Source organism: Akanthomyces muscarius (assembly GCF_028009165.1).
Source record: "Akanthomyces muscarius strain Ve6 chromosome Unknown contig_18, whole genome shotgun sequence".
In the NCBI taxonomy this organism is placed as follows: Eukaryota; Fungi; Ascomycota; class Sordariomycetes; order Hypocreales; family Cordycipitaceae; genus Akanthomyces; species Akanthomyces muscarius.
The window spans coordinates 168,934-189,236 of NW_026611618.1; the positions used below are offsets into that span (position 1 = coordinate 168,934).

At 51.3% G+C, this 20,303-nt stretch overlaps 4 protein-coding genes across 4 annotated transcripts; 1 reads left to right on the forward strand and 3 right to left on the reverse strand.

The window, feature by feature from the left end:
* Positions 1-8,510: 8,510 nt before the first annotated feature.
* Positions 8,511-8,929, reverse strand: LMH87_008524 (uncharacterized protein; the record flags this gene model as incomplete). The annotated part of the gene is made up of 2 exons (XM_056201709.1): positions 8,511-8,670; positions 8,877-8,929. The coding sequence occupies 2 exons, from the start codon at positions 8,927-8,929 to the stop codon at positions 8,511-8,513; spliced, it is 213 nt and encodes a 70-aa protein (XP_056056344.1).
* Positions 8,930-10,316: 1,387 nt separating this feature from the next.
* Positions 10,317-10,823, reverse strand: LMH87_008525 (uncharacterized protein; the record flags this gene model as incomplete). Its single annotated transcript, XM_056201710.1, has 1 exon — positions 10,317-10,823. The coding sequence occupies one exon, from the start codon at positions 10,821-10,823 to the stop codon at positions 10,317-10,319; it is 507 nt and encodes a 168-aa protein (XP_056056345.1).
* Positions 10,824-14,193: 3,370 nt separating this feature from the next.
* Positions 14,194-14,698, forward strand: LMH87_008526 (uncharacterized protein; the record flags this gene model as incomplete). Its single annotated transcript, XM_056201711.1, has 5 exons — positions 14,194-14,235; positions 14,294-14,329; positions 14,380-14,511; positions 14,565-14,625; positions 14,691-14,698. 5 exons carry the CDS (start codon positions 14,194-14,196, stop codon positions 14,696-14,698), a joined length of 279 nt encoding a protein of 92 aa, XP_056056346.1.
* A 450-nt stretch (positions 14,699-15,148) lies between these two features.
* On the reverse strand, positions 15,149-15,629 carry LMH87_008527 (uncharacterized protein; the record flags this gene model as incomplete). The annotated part of the gene is made up of 2 exons (XM_056201712.1): positions 15,149-15,235; positions 15,390-15,629. 2 exons carry the CDS (start codon positions 15,627-15,629, stop codon positions 15,149-15,151), a joined length of 327 nt encoding a protein of 108 aa, XP_056056347.1.
* Between the last annotated feature and the right edge of the window lie 4,674 nt (positions 15,630-20,303).

Consider the following 20,303-nt stretch of genomic DNA (forward strand, 5'->3'; position numbering starts at 1 on the left):
ACCACTTCGTACAGCGACAGGGAGAGAGACAGGGAGGCGGCGAGACAAGCCACAGGCGTTGAAGCACCGGGGTTTGATGCGCTGGCAGGCGAACGCGCACATCGACGGTTGCATTGGCCAGCTGGTGCTGCCAAATGCCGTCATACGAGCATTTCTCGTTCAGAACCAGCACAGGAATTGGACCAGCACTGGCTGGAAACAATGCAGGGCTCCCATGGCTAGCTCCGTGGGCTGTCGTCCCGCGTGGACATGAGCCGGGGCTATAACAGAGCCTATCAAGACGCATAGTAGGGCTACGGAGGCTAGTTTGGCTGTTCTACAGATGACACTGCCCTGTTTCGCGATCCGGACTTGGACGGTTTCTGTCATCTTCATTTCGCCATCAACTTTTTTTTGCCGGGCTTGGTTTTGTCTGGCGCCTCAGGTAAATTGCAGCGTCGTGCTCGCCGAGCCTGGCTTGGGTACCAGTAGGCAAGGTAGGCGGGCTTGCGGGGTGAGGGACCAGCACACACACACACACACACCAGACACACCACACACCACCATCAGATAGGCACAGGGCACAGAGGTGAGAGGAGAGGGTTGCTGATGCCGCGTGCTGCATGGGGCGCCACTTCTACATACATACACAGCTGCCAGCGTCGCTGCAGATGAGATGGTGGGCTGTCGTCGTGGGCGCTGTACGAGTCTGTTGCTTTCGGTACCTTACATGGGCTGCCAACGTAGAGTGAGCGTCGATTCCGGCTGGTCGTGTCCGGTAAAATGTTGCTTTTTTCATCGACGCTCGCATCTTGCCTGGCCCCTAGGTACAGAGACGGTGCTATTGGCGGGCGACCTAACTTACTGGTACATGGCTCGATTGCGTGCGCTGGCAGCCATCCAAAAATAACGACGGCCGTGCTAAATAAATAGCGACCGGGATGGGCATCCATGTGCTGGCAGATAATTCGCTGTCCGGAGACGGACCCCAGAGTCGATGGTCACAGAGCGGGCGGGGACTGCGCGCGCGCGGGATGGTTGCTGGCCATTGTTGAGCAGCAGCATGCAGAGTGCAACTGTGAAGGAGGCGGAGGAGGACGAGCAGGACCTAGGACGAGGAGAATCGAGTCGGCCACTGTTGACTGGCAAACTGGTGTACTGGCGACTGGGACTGGGTACTGGCAAGCTACCACTAGGCTAGCCTGCAGCGAGGCTTGATGGCTGGCGGTCCAGAGCGGGGCTCGCCGGCCAGACGTTCAATGGAAGGCGTCGAGGAAGCGCCCAACTTTAGCTCGCCCTCTGATTCGCCCATCTCGTTGCACCTCTGTCTCGAGCCCCAGCCAATCGCAGCGCCCATCACGCCTGTCGGCCGGCCCCTCTACAGGGACCTACAGGGGTCCGATCGCCATATCCCGCCGCTAGGAGTTCAGCAATTAGCGCTGGCATGGGGCCTCCTCCAGCCCTTCTGTCCACTAAAAGACAGCCTGCCAGCTCTGAAAGCCCACCAACACCACTAACACGCCCAATTATCGTCGCTCCCTCCGCCGGCCATCACACTATCCCGACTCATACCAGTAGCTATGCCCATCCAGCGACAACACCCCAACACACCAGCAGTCACGCTCCTTTTCTCGCTTTACACGCCATTCTCCTAACCTTGGTCCCCTGCTTTTACCCTGTCCAGTAGTGAATCAACGCCACTCGCTCGCTCCAGGCTCCACCGTCATGCGTTCTCACCATCAGCCACCTCCAACCCCTCCTCTCCCAGCCACCAATCGTGCTCCCTTCTCCCAACTTCTCCCGCTCTCACTCGCCCAACGGGCATTACCGTCTTGCTGTCCTCGTCTTGTTGATTTGACTCCCATGGCTAGTCTGTCCAATACATCCCTTGCCTGCCCAACACCCTTACTGAGTAGTTTCCCGTCATCCTCCCTCCGCCCAAGACAATCTACGGCCCGTCCCTGTCATGGCTACGTACAGGGGCCATGCTTGTATACCTCTCAGCCTCGTTTTCATTGAAGTCTCGCCAGTATTTTATTGAGCCGATACAATTAAGAAGCAAAGACTCGCTTCTCTTCTGTTGATGAACTACCGCAGGACCCTAGCTGCACCGTCTCCGCACCTCCCAGTATCATATTTGCGCCTCTCGCACCTCCGTCGTTTGGACTGCCGATCCTACCGACTGCCTTTGCATGTACTTCGCATCCGAAGGCTCTTGCCACTGATACCTGCATCTGCTCCAGCTGCAACTGTGGCTTGCTCGGGCCAGACTTTGCCATGCGGGTACACGCTCTCAATGTTCTTCCGGTCGCTGCCGCGCTGTCCAACGTGACAGCTCGTGGCTCACGTTGCGGTACCTGAATGATGACCACACCTGGTAACACGACTGAGTGATAATGTTATAAATTCGTTACACGCAACAGGCATATTGCTTGTACTGTAACGTCAATTCGAGGCAAAAAATACTGAATCATAAACTCAGCCGTTGTAGATGCACCGCACAAGCCACACGCGAGCTGCCTCGTGACAGACGGCTGGCGCTCGAGGAGCCGAGACCTTGTCTCACAGAAAACGCAAGCCATTGACCGTTTTCTTCACTTCCGCTAATCAACGGATACTCTTTTCCCGATTCGCACATCTTCAATTGCAAGACTTTGCATCATCATCATGTGAGGCAACCATGTTGAAACAAGCGCACTACGTCGCATGTCACGACTCACTACACTCGACTGGGCGTCTCGAAAGGACAAGCATGTTGTGTTGTACAGCATATTGTCCGTCCTACCAGTCTGAAAATCACAGCCCATGCGTTCATGGGCCCCGCCCTCTCCGCATGCTCACCTACATAGTCATGTCCGCCTTATTCTGTCTGTCGTTGCCGCAGCTACCTCTCTCAATCTCAGCTTGGCGCAACCTCATACACCAGAAAACATCTTCTAGCCCAATCTTCAGCTGAGACATCAACAAGATAGCGTCCCCGGCGCGTTCAATTCTTCAATTCCTCATATTACCCAGACTCCGAAACTCGGCTTTAGCTACCTTTCAAAGTAGTACAACACGTTTCCGGTTTCCGACAGGTCCGGCACGCCCGTATGGATCGAGATCCAGGATCCACCACACGCATGCTTTTTCTCCTGTTTCCAACCTCCTCCAGCGCAGCACCCATCAGCCTTTCGACGTTCTTCTCCAACACGGCATTGAATGCTTGAAAAGTGCGGTGACAAAAGGCGCGGTCGGGCTTTCACCAAGCCGGGATGTGGCCACCACCCTTGCCCAAGTGAGGAGCTTCACACCCCCTTCAGGAAGCGATGGCAACGGCCACGAGGCTTGGCCGCAAAAGAAATAATGATCAACGAACTGCTCGGCCGCATTACGCACGCATGCCCAACATCGATACCGGCGCCCAATGTCGAATATGCCACTCAATCACACGTACTCACGCACACCATCGCAAAAGATTAGCTCCGCCAGAGAGCCACGCTGAATGCTCGACATCAACGCCTCGCATTAGTTGGTTCCTTAGCGCGGCCTGGTTTCGCGACCGGGTGGGCATTTCCTCCAAGCCTCGCAAATGTTCCCCTCTCCGGAACTGTAAAGAGGCCCTATAGCCTTGCATTTGCCCAACCACCTGGTGAGGATCAGTGGCCGATGTGCATCTTCCTGCAAAAGCAAGAAAATCTCCATGCTCGCCGGCCGGGGTGCGCTCCCGTCTCCGCACTTGATGCTTCTCTCCAGCATGGCGCGCAAATCACGCAGTAATACAATGACATTAGCAGCAGGCTGTCACATATCAGTAACACGAGACAATTCTATTAATACCAACTCGAATCCTCATTTTCCTTCTTCTGAGATGGTAAACCATGGCTAGGTATTACAATACAGCTAGTCCCCTTCCAGCTCCTGGTGGATGCACAGCAACGCACCATGTCCGGATGCCTTCCCCTGCCCACCAGCTTGAATAGTGGGCAGCCACGCTGCAACCCTCCCATGTTGGGCATGATCCAAGCTAATTTATCGCCCGAAATACGGCAGCGATTTAGTTACTGGCAGCAGCAAGCTTTTGCGCATGAGCATTGCTTCGAGCTTACTGTTTCAAAGTGCAGCCCCGTTCACGTCGAGGCCGTGAATCTTGGGCCCAAGTGATGCCGTGAGTGTGAGCCAATTGACAGATCAATGGCCAGATCCAATCCGGTACCGGCGAGACAGAATTCTCACAGCATCGTTTTTGCGCATCCTCTTGGGGAGAGCTGAGCCCCCCCCCGCAGCTTGTTTAGGCCGTAGAAACGCAGACATGTGCGGCGCACCAAGCCGGAAGAGCATGTACCACGTTTTTCCTCTCGCCCAGGATGGTGTTGGGGGCCACACTGCCGCATCACAATCACACCGGAACAGGGCCGTTCCATCGTTGCAATCACACCCGGCCGGTCCCGTTCTATGTGCATGGCCTGGCAGGGGGGGGCGAGCTGTAATGTTTTTCATCATTAACCGAAAAGAATGAGAAAAAAAGCCACACATCATGCAGAGCGGTCACTCGTATTGTTGAGCGGCCAAGCCTGCTCTATATCCGTACGTCCATGCCCATATACGGCGGAAACAGCCCCGTGCCGGCACACATCTGGGATCCGCCCATGCCCTATAACCCGCAGCTCGCTTATGGATTGATGAATCACGATTATGCATTTTTCTTTCGGCAGGCTGGGCCGACTCACGGACAGGTGCCCAATACGTACAATTGAGCTGCCAGCGGGGTTGGGACGGTGCAGGTAATCAGTTTTCCTGCAAACACGCTTCCCCTCACTTGTAGATCCCCGGCGCGACGCTCGACGCTTGTCTTATAGCGAGAACTCTTGTTACTCTTTTCACTCAATTAGCCCGAAGCCAATGCGCCGGGCACCTTCCGCGAGTGGGCCGATGGATTCATCCTTTTTGCTTGCTTTTTTGTCCTTGAGAAGAGCGCTGATGTTGGAGGCAAATGAACGCATTTTTTTAGAGGGACATGAATCCGGTCTAAACAAAGCCTACAAGCCTGCGCGAGCAAGCTGTTGGAGTACCGCTGTCTCCACCGAGCATTCTGACGGTGTTCGCCGAGTGTAACGAGCCTGCCTGAGGGCTAGTTATAAGCTATAGTTGGACTCCTGGTTAATGCTCGCATTGAGATTAATGCCTAGTCTTTTGCCAGTTGGCGTAGCAGAACAGGAGAATGTTACACCGAGCGCAAGACTGTAGGGTAGGCTGGACACAAAATAAGGAAAATTATCTAGGCTCTTCACTGCAGCTGCGTAGCATACTTTGGTAAAATGATTCTTCATTGTGTAGCTTATTGACTTGATAGTTCTGATATGATGAAAATAGCTCATATTTTCAAAGGCGACACTGCCAGATTGTTGACCGTTCCCTCAAGCACTTCCATCGGAGAACGGAGCTGCAAATATCGTGAGAATGATGACATGGAAACGTTCCCAAAAAGCATCTGGAAAACATGACAAAATGCCACAAGGATGAAAAAAAAAACGCATTTATTACGAAAAACTTCCAGTCGAGTTTTGATATCACTCAGCTGCATTGGCAAGATAATGGCCACAGAGGATTTGGTTGTTCCCGAGGCAGGTGGCGCGAGGCGCGTGCACGCGTTGGAGCCACGCACCACTTAACACGCCCTCTCACGCTCCCCGGGTTAGGATCGCAAACCACAAATTTATCTCAAAAAAACTCGACTGAAGCCGGCAGAATGTCCGACGCTCGCCATAGCGGGTTTGGCATGCTAGTTCCAACATCTGATAATATGAACGAATACGCCAGGGGAATGAGGCGCCCTCAGGTCGGTCCCCTTCACCCACAACGACACAGTCTTCTCAGGAAAGACAAACAGCGAAGAGAGCACGAACCAATGGCTTGAGCTCGCAGGAGAAACCAACTTTGAGGATGAGATAGCCCTTTACGACCGACTGCTTCCGTTCAAAGAGGACCTCGCGGCCCTGGGCTTTAACCTTCAGCAACCCACAATATCTAGGCATGAGCGGGCCGCGTCATGTCTGTCGCCCATCGCTACGGGCCCTGACAGGCTGGATCTTCCATTCTCAGACCAAAGCAAACCAAGATCAGAGGCGATGCAAAGTCATAATCCCCATTCCTCCGCCCACAACAGAGAAGAGCGGGATAGGAGTGGGATGAAGAGTGGCTGGCGGCGTCGCGAGCCAGCCCAGAGCAGCCACAAGACGCTCGGAAACCTGGCAGAGTTACTTCGCTCCTGTCACAAATAAGTCTACCGAAGGAAGGAGATGTGCCCTCTATTGATAACGGAGCTCATCTTGCTGATGGGGCAAGGCTCAGGACCGCGTCGCAAGAGCTCCGTGCCCTTGAGCGACGACACTGGCTAGGCAAGCTTCAGCCGCCGGTGCTCCATCAAGAGAGTTCTCCGGAAAGGACCCTGTCTCTTCTTCCAAAGCCACTCTGGGAGCTTTACTTATACCTGACGGATAAAGAAGCCACCAGCAGTAGGTTGATGCTGCCCGCCTGCATCCGCGAGACCGTGACGGTAGAGATTGGCAGAGGGCCCTTGCCTAGTTCCTTCTTCTATACAGGCCCATCGGTAGGCGCCCAGACTATCAAGCGCGCCGAAGAGGTGCGGGGCGGCAAAAAGGAACTGGACACACTCAAGGAATTGCTCAGAGAAGCAGCGCGCTGTGGTGCAAAAGATCTGGAGTGGGGTGAGAAAGTAAGGATACCACTCGTCAGCCATACCATTCATTCTTTTTGGCCGAAATTTTTTGGCCAGAATTGTGTTGCAGGGGATGCACCGAGATTCAACTGCTCTCAGACTCTGACCCAGTTCGAAGGAGCTGTTGCCCGAGGAGTCGGGAATCATGGACGGGCGAGTCAGTGTGACGATTGAGGTCATGGACGAATGGGGGCTGGAAAAAGATGTCGAGAAAAAGCTCATTCCACCCGGAGAAGTGGGACACTTTGTCAATCACGTAAAGAGCAGACTTGACGACAACGGCCAGGTTGAAAAAGATCCCCGTTTGGTTGCACCATCGAATCACGAGCGCAGCCATCTGATGTTGCAGAGGTCGATGGATGGGGCATCGATCTGTGAGTCCACGCTGCAGCATTGCACAATCGCCTGTCTTCCTTTCTAGATGCCAAGTATAGTCAGGATCGCAACGCTCGGTATTCGCCAGACCGATGGCGTACTCCCCTTGAAGGGATCCCGGAGCCCTATCGACGGCCACTCATACCTGCCTTGCCGCTCATTTACGTGGCAGGACACGATTGGTATCTCTATTTTGTCTGTGATCGTGGCAACGAGATTGTTCTACTGGATAGGGTTCCCATGGGATCGACGCGCGACCTTCTGTCAATTTACCATATCGTCAAAGTGCTACGCGTCATATGTCGATATATTGACGAGCATTATTGACCCTGGCGGGTTACCCTTTTTGATTGCGAATGGCCGCACAACCTGTGGGCCACCGAGGCACAACCTCGCGATTATGGCATATTGCCCCTAGAGTGTTGTGATGACTTCTTCTGTTTCATATGGAATATTGCCATTGTTATAGCGAATGGTCGCTGAAATTGCGGCGTCACTAGCTGGGAGGAGCTTCTAAGATTTACTTCGAACAATATATTGCAAAAAAGGAAATTAAGAAAAAAAGTATACCTGGCGTTCCTGGTCAGAAAATACCAAGACAAGACCTCTTTACGCGACAATGGGCGGCTCAATAAGTCAAGGCGCGTTACGCGGTATAATGCTGGTTTCATCAGCGTTGCCTCTCAGCCGTAATCTCGTTTTAATCTACCTACCAAAAAGCAGCATGGGATTAGTATCGCTAGAGAAATATGGCGAATACGCGGCGGAGAGCTCCGATTTTGAGAGCTCCGATTTTGAGAGCTCCGACGGCTTGTCCAGCCCTGAGTTGCCGACGCTGAACCTCAAACGATCACCTCATGCAGACTTCGACGAAAACGATGGCTAGCCTGCGGCCAAACGCATCTGCCAACCACTCAAAGACCATGACTGTAGCAGAGGCGCGTCATCTTTAGCGAAATCATTACTGTCTGCTTCATCACTTGTCACGCATCGGGCTCAACTCAGACGAAACTGGTTCAATACCTTTTTTCCCACGGTGGTCTGTAGGCTTACAACGGAATACGAAGGACTGGGTGATCAAACAAGCGACAGTGAGGTGAGCTTATTCGAGTATCTCCTCCCACACAAGCACAAGAACAGAGAGGTATTCCTACTCGACGCTGCCCGTGACGCTATCAACAGCGCCATGTCAGAGACGCTACCGGATTCGTACTTTTTTGCAGAAAGACATCCGCGGCTGCCTTCTGTCGACCTGGGCGACAGCATTGATATCATCGCTGAGCAGAGACAGCTTAGCCGTATTGTCGCTGAAGCACAAGTCAGTGCGTCGAGAGGCTGTGTCGACGGGACGTGGAATATCAAGGTTCGAGGGCCGCTGCTGGCGCTCGCCCTGCGCACGTTCAGCAATAGCCACTACGAGCCCCTGACTCCAGAGGGGCTAAAGATGCTGTTGTATGCCGATCCAAGACCTATGCGCCAAAGAGTACGCAAGCCGGTGCAGCTTGAGCAAGATGATGTAAAAGCTACCTTTGCCTTGGTCCCAGATAGTCCATGCCTCGCCAAGAATGTCGAGGAGAAGCTCTCGAAGCTGGAGGTTTCTGACAGACAAGTCAACCATCTATCATACAAAAGCTGCGCCATCTTCCCCTCGCGTGCCTCGTAGAGACGAGCGCGCGCACAGTCTCCAGTCATCGCGTGGAGGAATGGGGTGTCGAAATTGGCTACCACATGGCCGCACTCGCCAAACGCCTGCACTGGTACATGATGTGCAAGTATCCGGAAGAAGAGGAGTGGGTAGACTCACCGGAACTGTTTGAAGGATACCCTCCCGACTTCCCCGTTCGATTTGACATTCATGTTGCGGGCCATGACTGGTTTCTTTACGCTGTCGGCAACGACATCTGTGAATTTGCAAATGACGGATGGCATACACATAGGAAGTACGCGCAACCTGCTGGCGGCGTATCAGCTCCTCAATGTGTTGAGAGAGATTGGACACTACATCGACGAGACGTATTACCCTTGGGTGTTACGCTTCTTCAGCGGCGATTGGCACATAACGCGATGAAAATGGCTCGCGTGGCACGATCGCATGAGAGCCCGCATTTAGCTTGGTGAGATGATGGGCTCTGGCTGCTTTTATATATGGAACATCCGTTGTACATTTGCTACTAAGTCACGGTGGTAATAGACAGCAATACTTGAAAGAGACTGAAATATGGGTATTGAAAACTAGCTTAAGTCTGTCCATAGCTGGAGACTGTTAAATGATGGGGGTATCCGAAAGACGCTGTCTAATGTATGAAAATGAAGAGGAAGCGAAAATTCGCAATTAAAAGCAAGTAAAGAAAAATGAATAAATCCAATAATGCTCGCTCAGATGCTGACAAGCTGACTCAGGGTCGAGCTTCAAAGGTGTATGCAGACAAAAAGTGCAGTCAGAAGAAAAGAAACATGTGAAGATAGTAAAAGAGTTATATCCGACAAGGGAGATAAGAGATAAACATGAAGAGAAGAAAAGATAAAGTGGTGCCAATGCAGCCGAGGCAAAAGTCCGACAGTCAAAGCGGAATGAACCAAGCTGTCGACGGCTGGGGTAAGATGGCGGGGATCGGGGGAAATGCGGCTCTGCGCAGGCTGGCGACGATTCACATGTGGCAGCGAGACCCTGAATGTGATTGCGGTCCAGGGACGGACTTTTGTTGGGAGGAACTCGCCGTGTGTTGATCGCTCGACACCGGCCCGGTAGTGCGGAGAGGCCTGGGCCCTCGGTATCGCGCATTGCCTTTTTAGGGTTCCGACAGGACCCGGTTCCACATGTAAATCCAAAAGTATCAGGTACTTTGGTTTGGCGGCATACACCACGAAAGATGGTGTACCTGATACCCTCTGGCCTGCTTCCAGAAGGCCGCGCTCCGAATAATCCTCTTTGGCAGCCTTGCGCCCGTGTGCAGGCGCCGGATTTGAAGTGGTGCACGTCATCTCAAGCCTTGTGGCTGCTGCCCTTTTTCTTTTGTTCCGCCATCGGAAGTTTAAGAAAAGAGTGCAGTGTAAAATGCGGTTGCTGCCTGCGCAGCTGTAATAGGCGTTCCGTGGTTGGCCGCACACCTTTGTGGGGAGTCGTAGAATAAGCTTTCCCGGGGGCGTCTGTGTGTCTGTGTGTGTTGACATGTGCTTTTTGACATGTGCGATCGTTCTAGCTCGCTTTTCCTTTGCGTGTAGATTTCGCGACCGTGACACGTTCTCACTCCTCAGCCTCGGTGATGGGCGCCATGCTGTAGCTGCGCGTCTTGCTGGTGCTCTTCTTGGCGGCGGCTGCGCGACGGCTCTTGCTGCTCTGCTTGCGGCGCTCCTTTTCCTGCTGGACCATGCGGATGAGATCTCTGCGCACGTTGAGGCGTTGGCGCTGCATCTCGAGGATCTCAGCTTCGCTGGGCGCGTGGCGGGTCGGCGAGGCGAGGACGAGACCGAGCGTGGGCGGCGAGGCACTACCGGCGCTGGACACACTGCGGCTGTCGTCGCTCTCGGAGCCACTGCTGGTGGGCTCATCGTAGAGGAAGAGGTCGTCGTCGGAAAGGTAGGAGCTGGCGCGGGGCTCGTAAGAGGCGTCTTTGTCGGAAGAGCTCAGCGATGAGCGGCGCGGCCATGAAGGGAAGGCGCACGACTCGTCGCGGGATGTGACACTTGTGGAAATGCTCATCGGTGCTGAGCCGATGCTCATAGAGCTATATGAGCCAAATGAACCGTACATGGTTGCAGGTGGTATGTGTTGTGTGTAGATGTGGCCGATGTATGGTATAGGCAGTAGCCAAGGGTCGGGGTGCCGAGTATGGTAAGTGTTGTTGAGTTTGATCTGGGGTAGGAAGCAAGAGTCGGGAGAGGGGGATATGATATAAGATAACGTATTCCGGCTGTCGCTTGCTTATGTCCTGTTTGGGAGTCGGCGGATTACCGCTCGGAAGGGAAGGAGCAGTAGGGCTTATAATAAGACACGGCCAGGAGACCTGTCGGGCTTGTGCTTCTGGCTTGTGAGCCTGGGGAGGGGAGGGGGTGTGGGTAAGCTGGGGTGTGTGGGCGCGGGCCGTACACGGTTGTAAGCACCAGACAGCCGGCTTGCAATCTTTGGGCTGGTGGCAATTGCCTGGGCCGAGGGGCTCTAGCAAGGGTAGTGGAAAAAGCTTCTTGGGTCGCCTCGGTCGCGACTCTCCCCGGGTGTCGGAAGTATGGATCCGGTAAATTTGCAGTGTGTTCTAGCGAAATTGTCCAGCGGCTTGTGAAATTCTCATGAGAGACAATGTCAAAGCTCTGGTAGTTTCGAGAGCCGGAATGTTTGACAAGTTCCGGGGCACCGGAATTTCTGCAACGGTGCTGATGAGTCAGGCTGATGTGCTGCAACTGAATACTGAGTAGTTGCGCTCAGCGCTTGCGAGAAAGGCAAAGCGTCGTGGTAAGCTCACGGGCTGGTAAAGGTATCACCGAAATCGTCTGAAATGCTGAGCAACGCGGAAGATGAGAGAAAAAGTGATACTGAGACAAATAGTCCACACACAAGGGGAGTCGTAATAGTTTTAATACGCCGTACGGAAGCATCACCGCCCAACACGATGGGGGGCAAAGGGGAAACAGCAAAAAACACACACTCAGATGCGCAGCGGGCGTACCACCAGCTGGCGCAAAGCAAAGAAAATGAATCACTATTTTCGGTTGATTGAGGCAAAGACACGGGTATCACAAAGGGGGTGTGGGCGCAGCAGCGCTACCTCTGTAGTCGGCCATGGAACCTGCAATAGCTGCCTCTTTGGGCGCTCGTCGCGCTCTGTACCATGGGGGTGCATGTAGAAACCTGTGCGCTCCCAACTGGCTGGCTAAACTTGTTACCGCCTTTGTTGCAAGCCCTGCTGCCTGTGGTGCCGCTGCGCAACACTCACCGACCGCTGAGAATATGCAACCATCTTTGTCGCTGTGCATACATTTGCATGAGTCGCTTGCAAGCGCATGCAGTTTGACCGCTTTGTCTCTTTCTTCTAATTATACTGTGTTCCTGGGAACTTGTGAAAAACTCTTTCATGCGAGTCAAGCAGACCGTTTTGTGTAATTTGACTGGGCGCGCACGGTTGGGCACAGGCAAGCAGCCACCGAAAGACGGAAGACCGAATGTTTCGGGTCCTTTTACGCGGGCCGGGTTCCCCTGGGATTTCGACAAAGAAAAGGTTGGCGGACGGCAGACAAGGGCGTTTGCTCCCCGTAACCCTGGTTTATTATTAGCCCCCGGTAGCAAGCAAAGCCGGCGCAGCTCGCATTCAGTTGCTTGACTTGATTTCAGGCTTTCGATGTCCGCCTGTTGGGGGCTGCTCCTTACACGCGGCTCCTCGCTCCTCGCGGAGCCCTAACCAGGCACAACATGCCTGGTTTGATGGTCGATCCTCTGGGAATGACTCCCACCGACTATTAATATTCCAGCTCGTACTGAGCCACACTGTGTGCTTCCCCAGGCTGAGAGGCTGACTGATGCTGTGGCACTACGACGCGGGCTCAGAGCCTGGCGAGCCAGCAATAGACGAAGGAGACTTTTGTCTTGATAAGGAATCCTGCTGAACGAACAAGGCCCGACCTCGCGTACAACGTCAGATAACTCTCCGGCATTTGCAAAATATGTACTCGGCTATCGTTCCTTTGCTCCTTTCTACGCCGCATTACGGCCTGGAGGGACAGATGGCATTTCACATCGGATGGCGACATTCTGGGCGTTGACCGATTATTTCACCGCCTCTACCATTTGTTGTAGCTGAGCGTAGAGGTTGCATGGCAGTGCGCGCTATGCAGCGCCGCTCCGCAACCGCTGCAAACACTTCCGCACCCTCCAGAGCCGTGACTCGGCATATTTTCAGCGCCTAGTTGACGGCACTGTGCTGTCACTGTCTCCCAACGGTGTGGGTGAAAGTGACTAATGTGCAGACGACCCGCTGTCTCGTTTTCCCTTGCAGAGCGGCCCGGCGTGGCGGAGGTGGCTTCTGGCGGTAAGGATTAGACGGAGGCAAAAGTGCCAAACTGCCAACCGGGGGGATGAAAATCCACGCGCAGATGCAATTTAAATGTAGAACAACTGGGTTCGCGGGCCGGTGAGATGAAGAGCGCTAGATTTCCTTTTCCCGGATTCCCGGAATTACTGGCATGCGTCCCGGGCTCGAGACGTCTTCCACGGTAAGTTTTTAGCACCATATTTTTATTTCCCACCTGTCGTAGCCTAATATGGCCTCTTTCCCCATCTGACAGATCGCAAAGGACAGACAAGACATGCGACAAACCTTAAAAGAAAAGCCGAACAAAAGGAAAAAGTTCATACCATCGAAGAAAGGGGGAGAGAAACAAAACTGGAACACACCGGCTGGACCGGAACGCAAGCAACCGACAAGCCCAAAGATCTGAATAGCAACGCTTCATTCAGCCCAAGTTTGCTCTCACCATACCACAAGCACCCGCGCTTGATGCCTTGGGTGATACCAGCCTACGCCCAGCGCCGAGATATAGCATCCTGTCTTAGGTGCCGACCGCCGCGCCCGCTGTAAAGAGTACAAAGGTACCAGTACGCATTCACATTCTACTTTCCTACCAGTCGATCTCGCACGGTCGGAATGTCACAAAGACGCCCGACTGGCTATCATAATTACTATAATTATGATAAAAAAAAAGTATCAAACGTGATATCGTGTTGAACTGTAATCCGCGCTGCGACGTTTTACGCGCCGACGCGTGACGACTCATCACGGCCAGACGGTGACGTCCTCTGTCACTCGTCCCGGTCATCGGCCAACCACAGCCATGTGTATGTGACGAGAAGCCTGGTTGGCCCGTCGCCACGTCGGACGTCGCATCCTGGCAGCGCCAGGCTACCAGCCAGCGCTGCGAAACCATTTGACTCCTTCTCGTCACATTGCACACCCCCTCCCATTCCGCCACCGTTGCTGAACGCGGAAGGAGAAGGCGCCCAGAGCTTGTCCCAGCACTTTTGTTCGCTTTTGCTAGGCTCTCCTAGGCTGCTGCCTGCCTTGCCCACGGCCTGCGCCATGGTTACGAGCCACCTAGCGGCGCATGTAACGTTTGCAACTGTTGCACGGGGTAATATGGGGGAACAGTCAGCGCGTCGCCACCAACTTCGTTCGTTAGTATGAATAAGCTGGGGCAAATCCGGGGAACGGAATTTGGCTCGCTGGCTTGTCCTAGTGTACAGCGACGGGTTCAACACGTCGGCAGCTCCAAGTATGAAAGAATACATGCTATTTCATTAATTTTCAATAACCAAAAATCAGCTTGATTCTCCGGATAAGATCCACAACCCACTAAGGAGTTCATATTTCTTGAAACGCGCCCTCTGGCTTCCCGCGCGACACAGTGAGGCCGACCGATGGTGCCTGATTTGGTGGGACGACGTCGGCGGCTTGGTTTGCCCATGACACGTTTCTGTCGCATGGAAGCATGCACCCCGGGTTTCCAGAAGCGTTGCTTGTCATCGTCGAACGGCTCGCAACGTGGCTCGTGCATGAACAAGAATAAACGTCAGTGCGTCAGGGAGTTGCTTATAACGATAGTACTCACATGCGCTCGAGGCACACATGTGTAGAGTGCTGACAGTGCACGGAACGGAGTTGACATATGCGCTGAATAATATGCCGGTCAGCCTTGTCAAAAGTTTCCAGAACCAAACACAACTTCTTTTGCCACAAGTCGCCGGGCCTCGTCGCATCGCAATGAGCAAACAGCAATCGGTCTCTCAATCCCCTGTAGACTCCGGCCCGAACTGCTCAGACCGGCAGTGAATGACTACAGTTGGTTATATGAAGCCCTTGCTGTTCTGAACGTAGTGCGGGCCTCGGCCGGTCTGGGAACCGGCACTAGTGGTCGGCCGGCTTGTGGAATACCGGCCAGCAATTTCCACTGTGAGACGGGCAGCAAATACTATTCACGCGCATATATAAAGCTTGGAAATAGAGAAGGGGCCTTCATTGAATTTGGCACTTGGCTTTATATGCTACCTACGTCTACAGCATGGCCGCTCGCGAGGCCGTTACGCCTATGGTATCAGTCGAGCGGCATTACGAGGGAAGAGAATCGTCTCGCGGATGTCAGAGAGCCCTGGAAGACCTTGAACGAGGCGGTTAATACCCACTACAACCATCTTGTTAGATTCATCATAGTCAGTTAAATGTGAATTTGCCGACTTATGTCCAAGGCCGCCCCATGGAGGCATGCCAATCTCATAAGCGATCATGTACGGGCGCCATTCTGGCGATTCTGCTTCGATTGGAGAAGACCGACTTACAAGAGCAGTGGGTAACTCCTCATGGTCATGAAGCAACCGGCACCCGGTGTCAATCTGTTGGCCCTTCGTGATGATATCAAAAGGCTGGCTGGGCTCCTCGTCGACTTGGTATACATGGCACGGCCGCAGATGGCGTGAAAAATGCGTAACGATGAAAATGGCAGTAGGGCGCTCAAGACCAAACTCTTTGCCAGCCAGAAAGCTTCCGAGGGCCGCCTCCTCTTCCCGACTACAGATCATGAGCTGATGGACTGAAAGGGACAAACACTGGCAAAAAGGAGACATACGTTAGGTCGTCAAGTTCGTGGGACTAGAGGCCAATTTTGTCGCGCAGAATAGCCTTCGCTTCGCGAAATATCAATCGTAGCAATTTCCCATAGCCATTCAGCCCCAGTTTCAAATCTAAAGCGGACGGATACAGCCGCTTCGCAGCCCGCAGGTGAGTGGCATATTTCTCACTATCTTGAAGGGATCAGATGAGACAGACGAGAAGGTTGTCGGCAAAATCGAGAAGCTCGTCCCAATCATTCTTCCGTCGAAAGACTAGTTCCGACATTGTAAACTACTCATATGTTAGAGAAGCTTTTAGTTTGGGTAGCATCGCGCTGTGCGTAGAGATGGTCATACCTCAGTCAAACGCGTTCCATCGCAAGCAGGCTCTCTGCGAAAGACCGTATAAAAACCATAGGCTCGCTCCTTCCAAATCCGCTGCAAGCGCCATCTCTAGGTGTATCTCTCCCGTAGGCGCGAGCATGGCAGTGCTGCTAAAGAATGGCACCATGAAATGATCATCATTTTCGTCTGGAAATCGATACGCGACGCAGGCAGGAAGCGGGATGAACCGAGACTCAGGCTTTGCCTGAAACTGAGAAGCCAACTCTGCACGCCTGTAAAACCTTGAATATGGCTGCAGTCACCGCAACACGGCTGTCCAAGAGCCTGTTATCCAGACGGTCGTTGATCAACTGATCGCGTTGTTCCGCGGGCGGGATGCGCTCACCGGGACCTCCATGCAGAGCGAGAGTTTTCGGAAGCGTTTTGGCAGCAGCCGAAGGCACTTTCAGTTTTCCTATCTGGGAAGTTCGAATCTTTTGTTGGAACGGTGTTGCTGGCAGGCGATTGCGCTTTCGAAGATGAGCCTAAGACTCGCAGAAAAGACTCCAGAGTCAGTTTGCTGACTATCTGGAGGCTGGCCTCATCCGTTACGCCTGGCTCCGGCCTTGTCTGCATGAACTCACCTGCACGGTATAGCAGGACGCTTAAATCAGAACTATGCCCCCTTACAATTTCCCCGTGGAGTCTTGCATCAAAGTCGAGGAGGTCTCCTCGACTTTTACTCGCTAAATCGCCAACAAGACAGCCATTCGTCTTCGGCGCCTTTCCAGTGCAATTTATCGAGAACAAGTTAGCCCAGCGGTAGCTGTGCCAAATTCAAGAAAAAGTCTTTCCTTGATTAACGGTTCTAGAAACTGGAAATGAGAGAAAGGTTTTGAGGAGTATTGAACCACTATGCAGTTATGTAGATGAAGAGACAGGTCCAGAGAGGCGCGCGAGAGGCCCAGTAGGAACGCGCCATTCCCCATCGGCGGCTGCGACCAGCTCAGTAGAGACCAGCAAGACCTCACCATATCCCTGGAAGTTCCGCTGTCGTCTAAAGCTGGTATCGCATCGCCCAAGCAAGTTGATTCGGACAGATTGTGTCGGCGAGTCATCTCCAGCTCTATAGTAGCAAGATCTCCGAGCTAGAGTTTGGGCGGAGTTGTTTATCCATGCAGGAAATTTCTGAGCCCTCAAGCGAGGACCACGTTTCTGCGCGGAACAACCGCAGATAATGAGAGTAAACAGGGCGGATCCTCCAGTACGGCAAGCTGAGCATGTTGTCGAGTAGATACGGGTATTGACTATCGGCGTGACGCTGATCGAGTCAATCGCCGCTTGAGATTGCCGTAGAGAAGAGATTAATTCTGTTTACAGAACTGTCCGCAGCGCGGTTTTACACGCGGAAGTATACGCGTGGCATGTGCGCCGGCAGGCGACGCTGACCGGGCGCAACACCATCTGTGACAGCAAAGACGAGGCGACGTTTGACCTCGCAGCCTTTAAGTGGGCTATCAACAACAGTCGCGCTGCGTTTGACAAGGTATACATATATGCCGAGGTAGCCATACTATCAGGCGGCTTATTAGCGACATTACTAACACTGCGTCTGGCAAGCATGTCATCGGGCAGCTTTAGCCGCACTACCAACGCCGAGGGCATCGACTACCTCCGGTCTGTCCTGCGAAAGGGCTAAACGGTCGAGCTGGTAGAGAACACCAACTCTCACGCTCTCCGCTACATATAGACACAACGTTGCTGCCGTTGCGACGGGGTTTGAAGGGCCTGATAGTCTACGGCCCGCACTTAGTGACCGAAGAGACACTGCGCGGCCATCGGACGCTCGATGGCTGAGAGCTGCACCCTTGCCCGCTGCAGCCACACGACTCTGAACTGGTTGTTGGCCGGCCACCGCCGTACATGTATCACGCTGCATCATCATCAGGGGCGTACTTACTCCGTATGAGCAGCATGTGTCTGTGGAAATGCAGGCGACTGAGCTTGCCGACTGACTCGGCACAAGTTTGGCATAACAGCAATCATGCTGCCGTTCCAACACGTCGATAGCATTGGGGTGTCATTTCACCGCGCAGCGGCAAACTTGGTAAAGGATAAATTACGCAAGATATCTCTCTTTGGTTTTAATGCATAGACTCTGCTGAAAGAGAGCAGAATGCAGCAAAAGCGCACGATCCTAGACTCGATCGTTGTCGACGCACATAGGATCATGCAATTGGTGTGGTGCTGCTACATAGTAATGACTTTACGCAGCTAAGTTTATTAGGCGACCTGAAAATTTTACTCAATGCTGAAATTCGCCAGTTGACGCTTAGCCTAGGCGATCGAACGTCATACCCAAGCGAAGCCAAGATATGGCCGGCAAAAGTACAAGAATAACCCCCCCCCCCCCCCCCCCCCCCAATTGTGTATTCTCAGTACTGTCACAATCCTTCCCAATTCTTCATAATTCTCTTTTTTCTCTGAAGTCAATAACAACGAATGATGAGCTATCTTACAGTTGTGGATATTGTAGATTGTGGACAGCTAGTCAGTCGTGAAATTTAGTGCGCCGTAGGCGTCTCAAGAAGTGCTGTCACTGCTGCGCCATGGAAGTAGCTTCTCTTGTGGAACTTCTTTGCGCTCGGTGGCCACTGCCGAGCGAATCGCAACTCTGCCGATAATGAAGAAACCGTGCTACTTTCCTGTTTGAACTCGACGACGAGTTCAATCGGCCCGACACTAACTTCCTGGAAATTTGGAGGCAGATCGCCACCTAGCCACCATCCGAAGTGCGGGGTGCGGGGTGCGGGGGAGCGGCACTCACAGAATAACGTCGGCCACCCACTTCTTAGCCCTACCCACATCTCGGCGCCGTCATTCCACCCACTTCAACACCAAACCTACATTACTAGAACTGTGTTTTCTTATATAATTATAATTATCTTAACGTTAAATTTTATATATATAATAATACCTCTTAAATATACTAAATAGGCCCTTTAAAATGCTATTTAGGACGTAATTAGCGGCATAAAACTCTATATTACTATATAGCGGTAAGAGGTACTGCGGTTAATAATATAGGAACGATTAAAGGGCAGAATATTACGTAAAGAGGCCTTTAAGGGTATATAAAAGCTTCTATTAATATAAGAAGTAGATTTAAGAGGCTAGATATTAATTTAGGACGCTTTAAGTAACCTACTAACCTATAAGTAGATCTAGTAGATAGTAGGCGAGTTAGCTAGAGCTAATAGTAATATAGAACTAGTTAGTAAGAACTAGATATAAGGCTTTATTAAAAGAAACCTAGAAATTAAGACCTTAAAAGGTAAGAGACTTAATTTTAAAAGGGCTAATAGCATCTTAACTTATATTATATAAAGTTTCTTTAAGCTTCTAATAATTAGTACTATTAATAAGATACTCTTAAGTAACTAATATAATATAGATAAGACTAGGCTTATAATAAGTCTCTAAGAGAACGGCCTAATATTAGGGTTATTATAGAAGAGAATTACCTTAAAGAAGTAGTCTAAAATACGCTATTAGAGTATAATCTTTAAGTATATCTTAGCGCTAAGTAAGAGCCTTACTCTACTAGTACTATTTAATAGTAAGAGTGTTTAAAAGTAGTAGTTTCCTAAGGAATTAGGCCCTTTTAAAAGCTAGAAGTTTAAAGTAATAGCTTAAAGCTAGACTAATAATAAAATCGCTCTCTATTAGTTATAAACTATCTTTATTCTAGAAATAAGACCGTCTTTAAGCTAATACCGCCTTTTTATTATTAATAGCTATAAAAGCTATTATATAGTAGAATTTTTATATAAATATTATTACTATAATATATACCTTCTATTTCTATTAGCTTATAGCTCTTATATTCTTTAACCTCTTAATATAGTAGTATTTAGCTTAATTAAAGCCTATTATTATAAGGAGATTAGTAACTAGCCTAATAATAATAATTCCTTACCTATTAGAAAAAGAATTTTTCTTAAAAGTTATACTATTACTAAAATAGCTAGTCTATTAAATTAAAATATTTATACTAAATAGTAAAGGGCTAGCTTATAGCTAGTTAATATAGTAAAGCTACTAATAAGCAAGTTACTTATTAATCCACTCCTAATAATACTAAAAACACCTCTTTTAGAGCTAAAATTAGCACTTATAGAAGCCCTACTAGAGATTAAAACACCTACTAATATATATTAACTCTAATACCTTCTTTCTAATAGTATATATCTTTTAACTAGCTAGTATATCTTATAGCTAATATAATATAAGATTATAAAGTAATTTTATACCTAATAA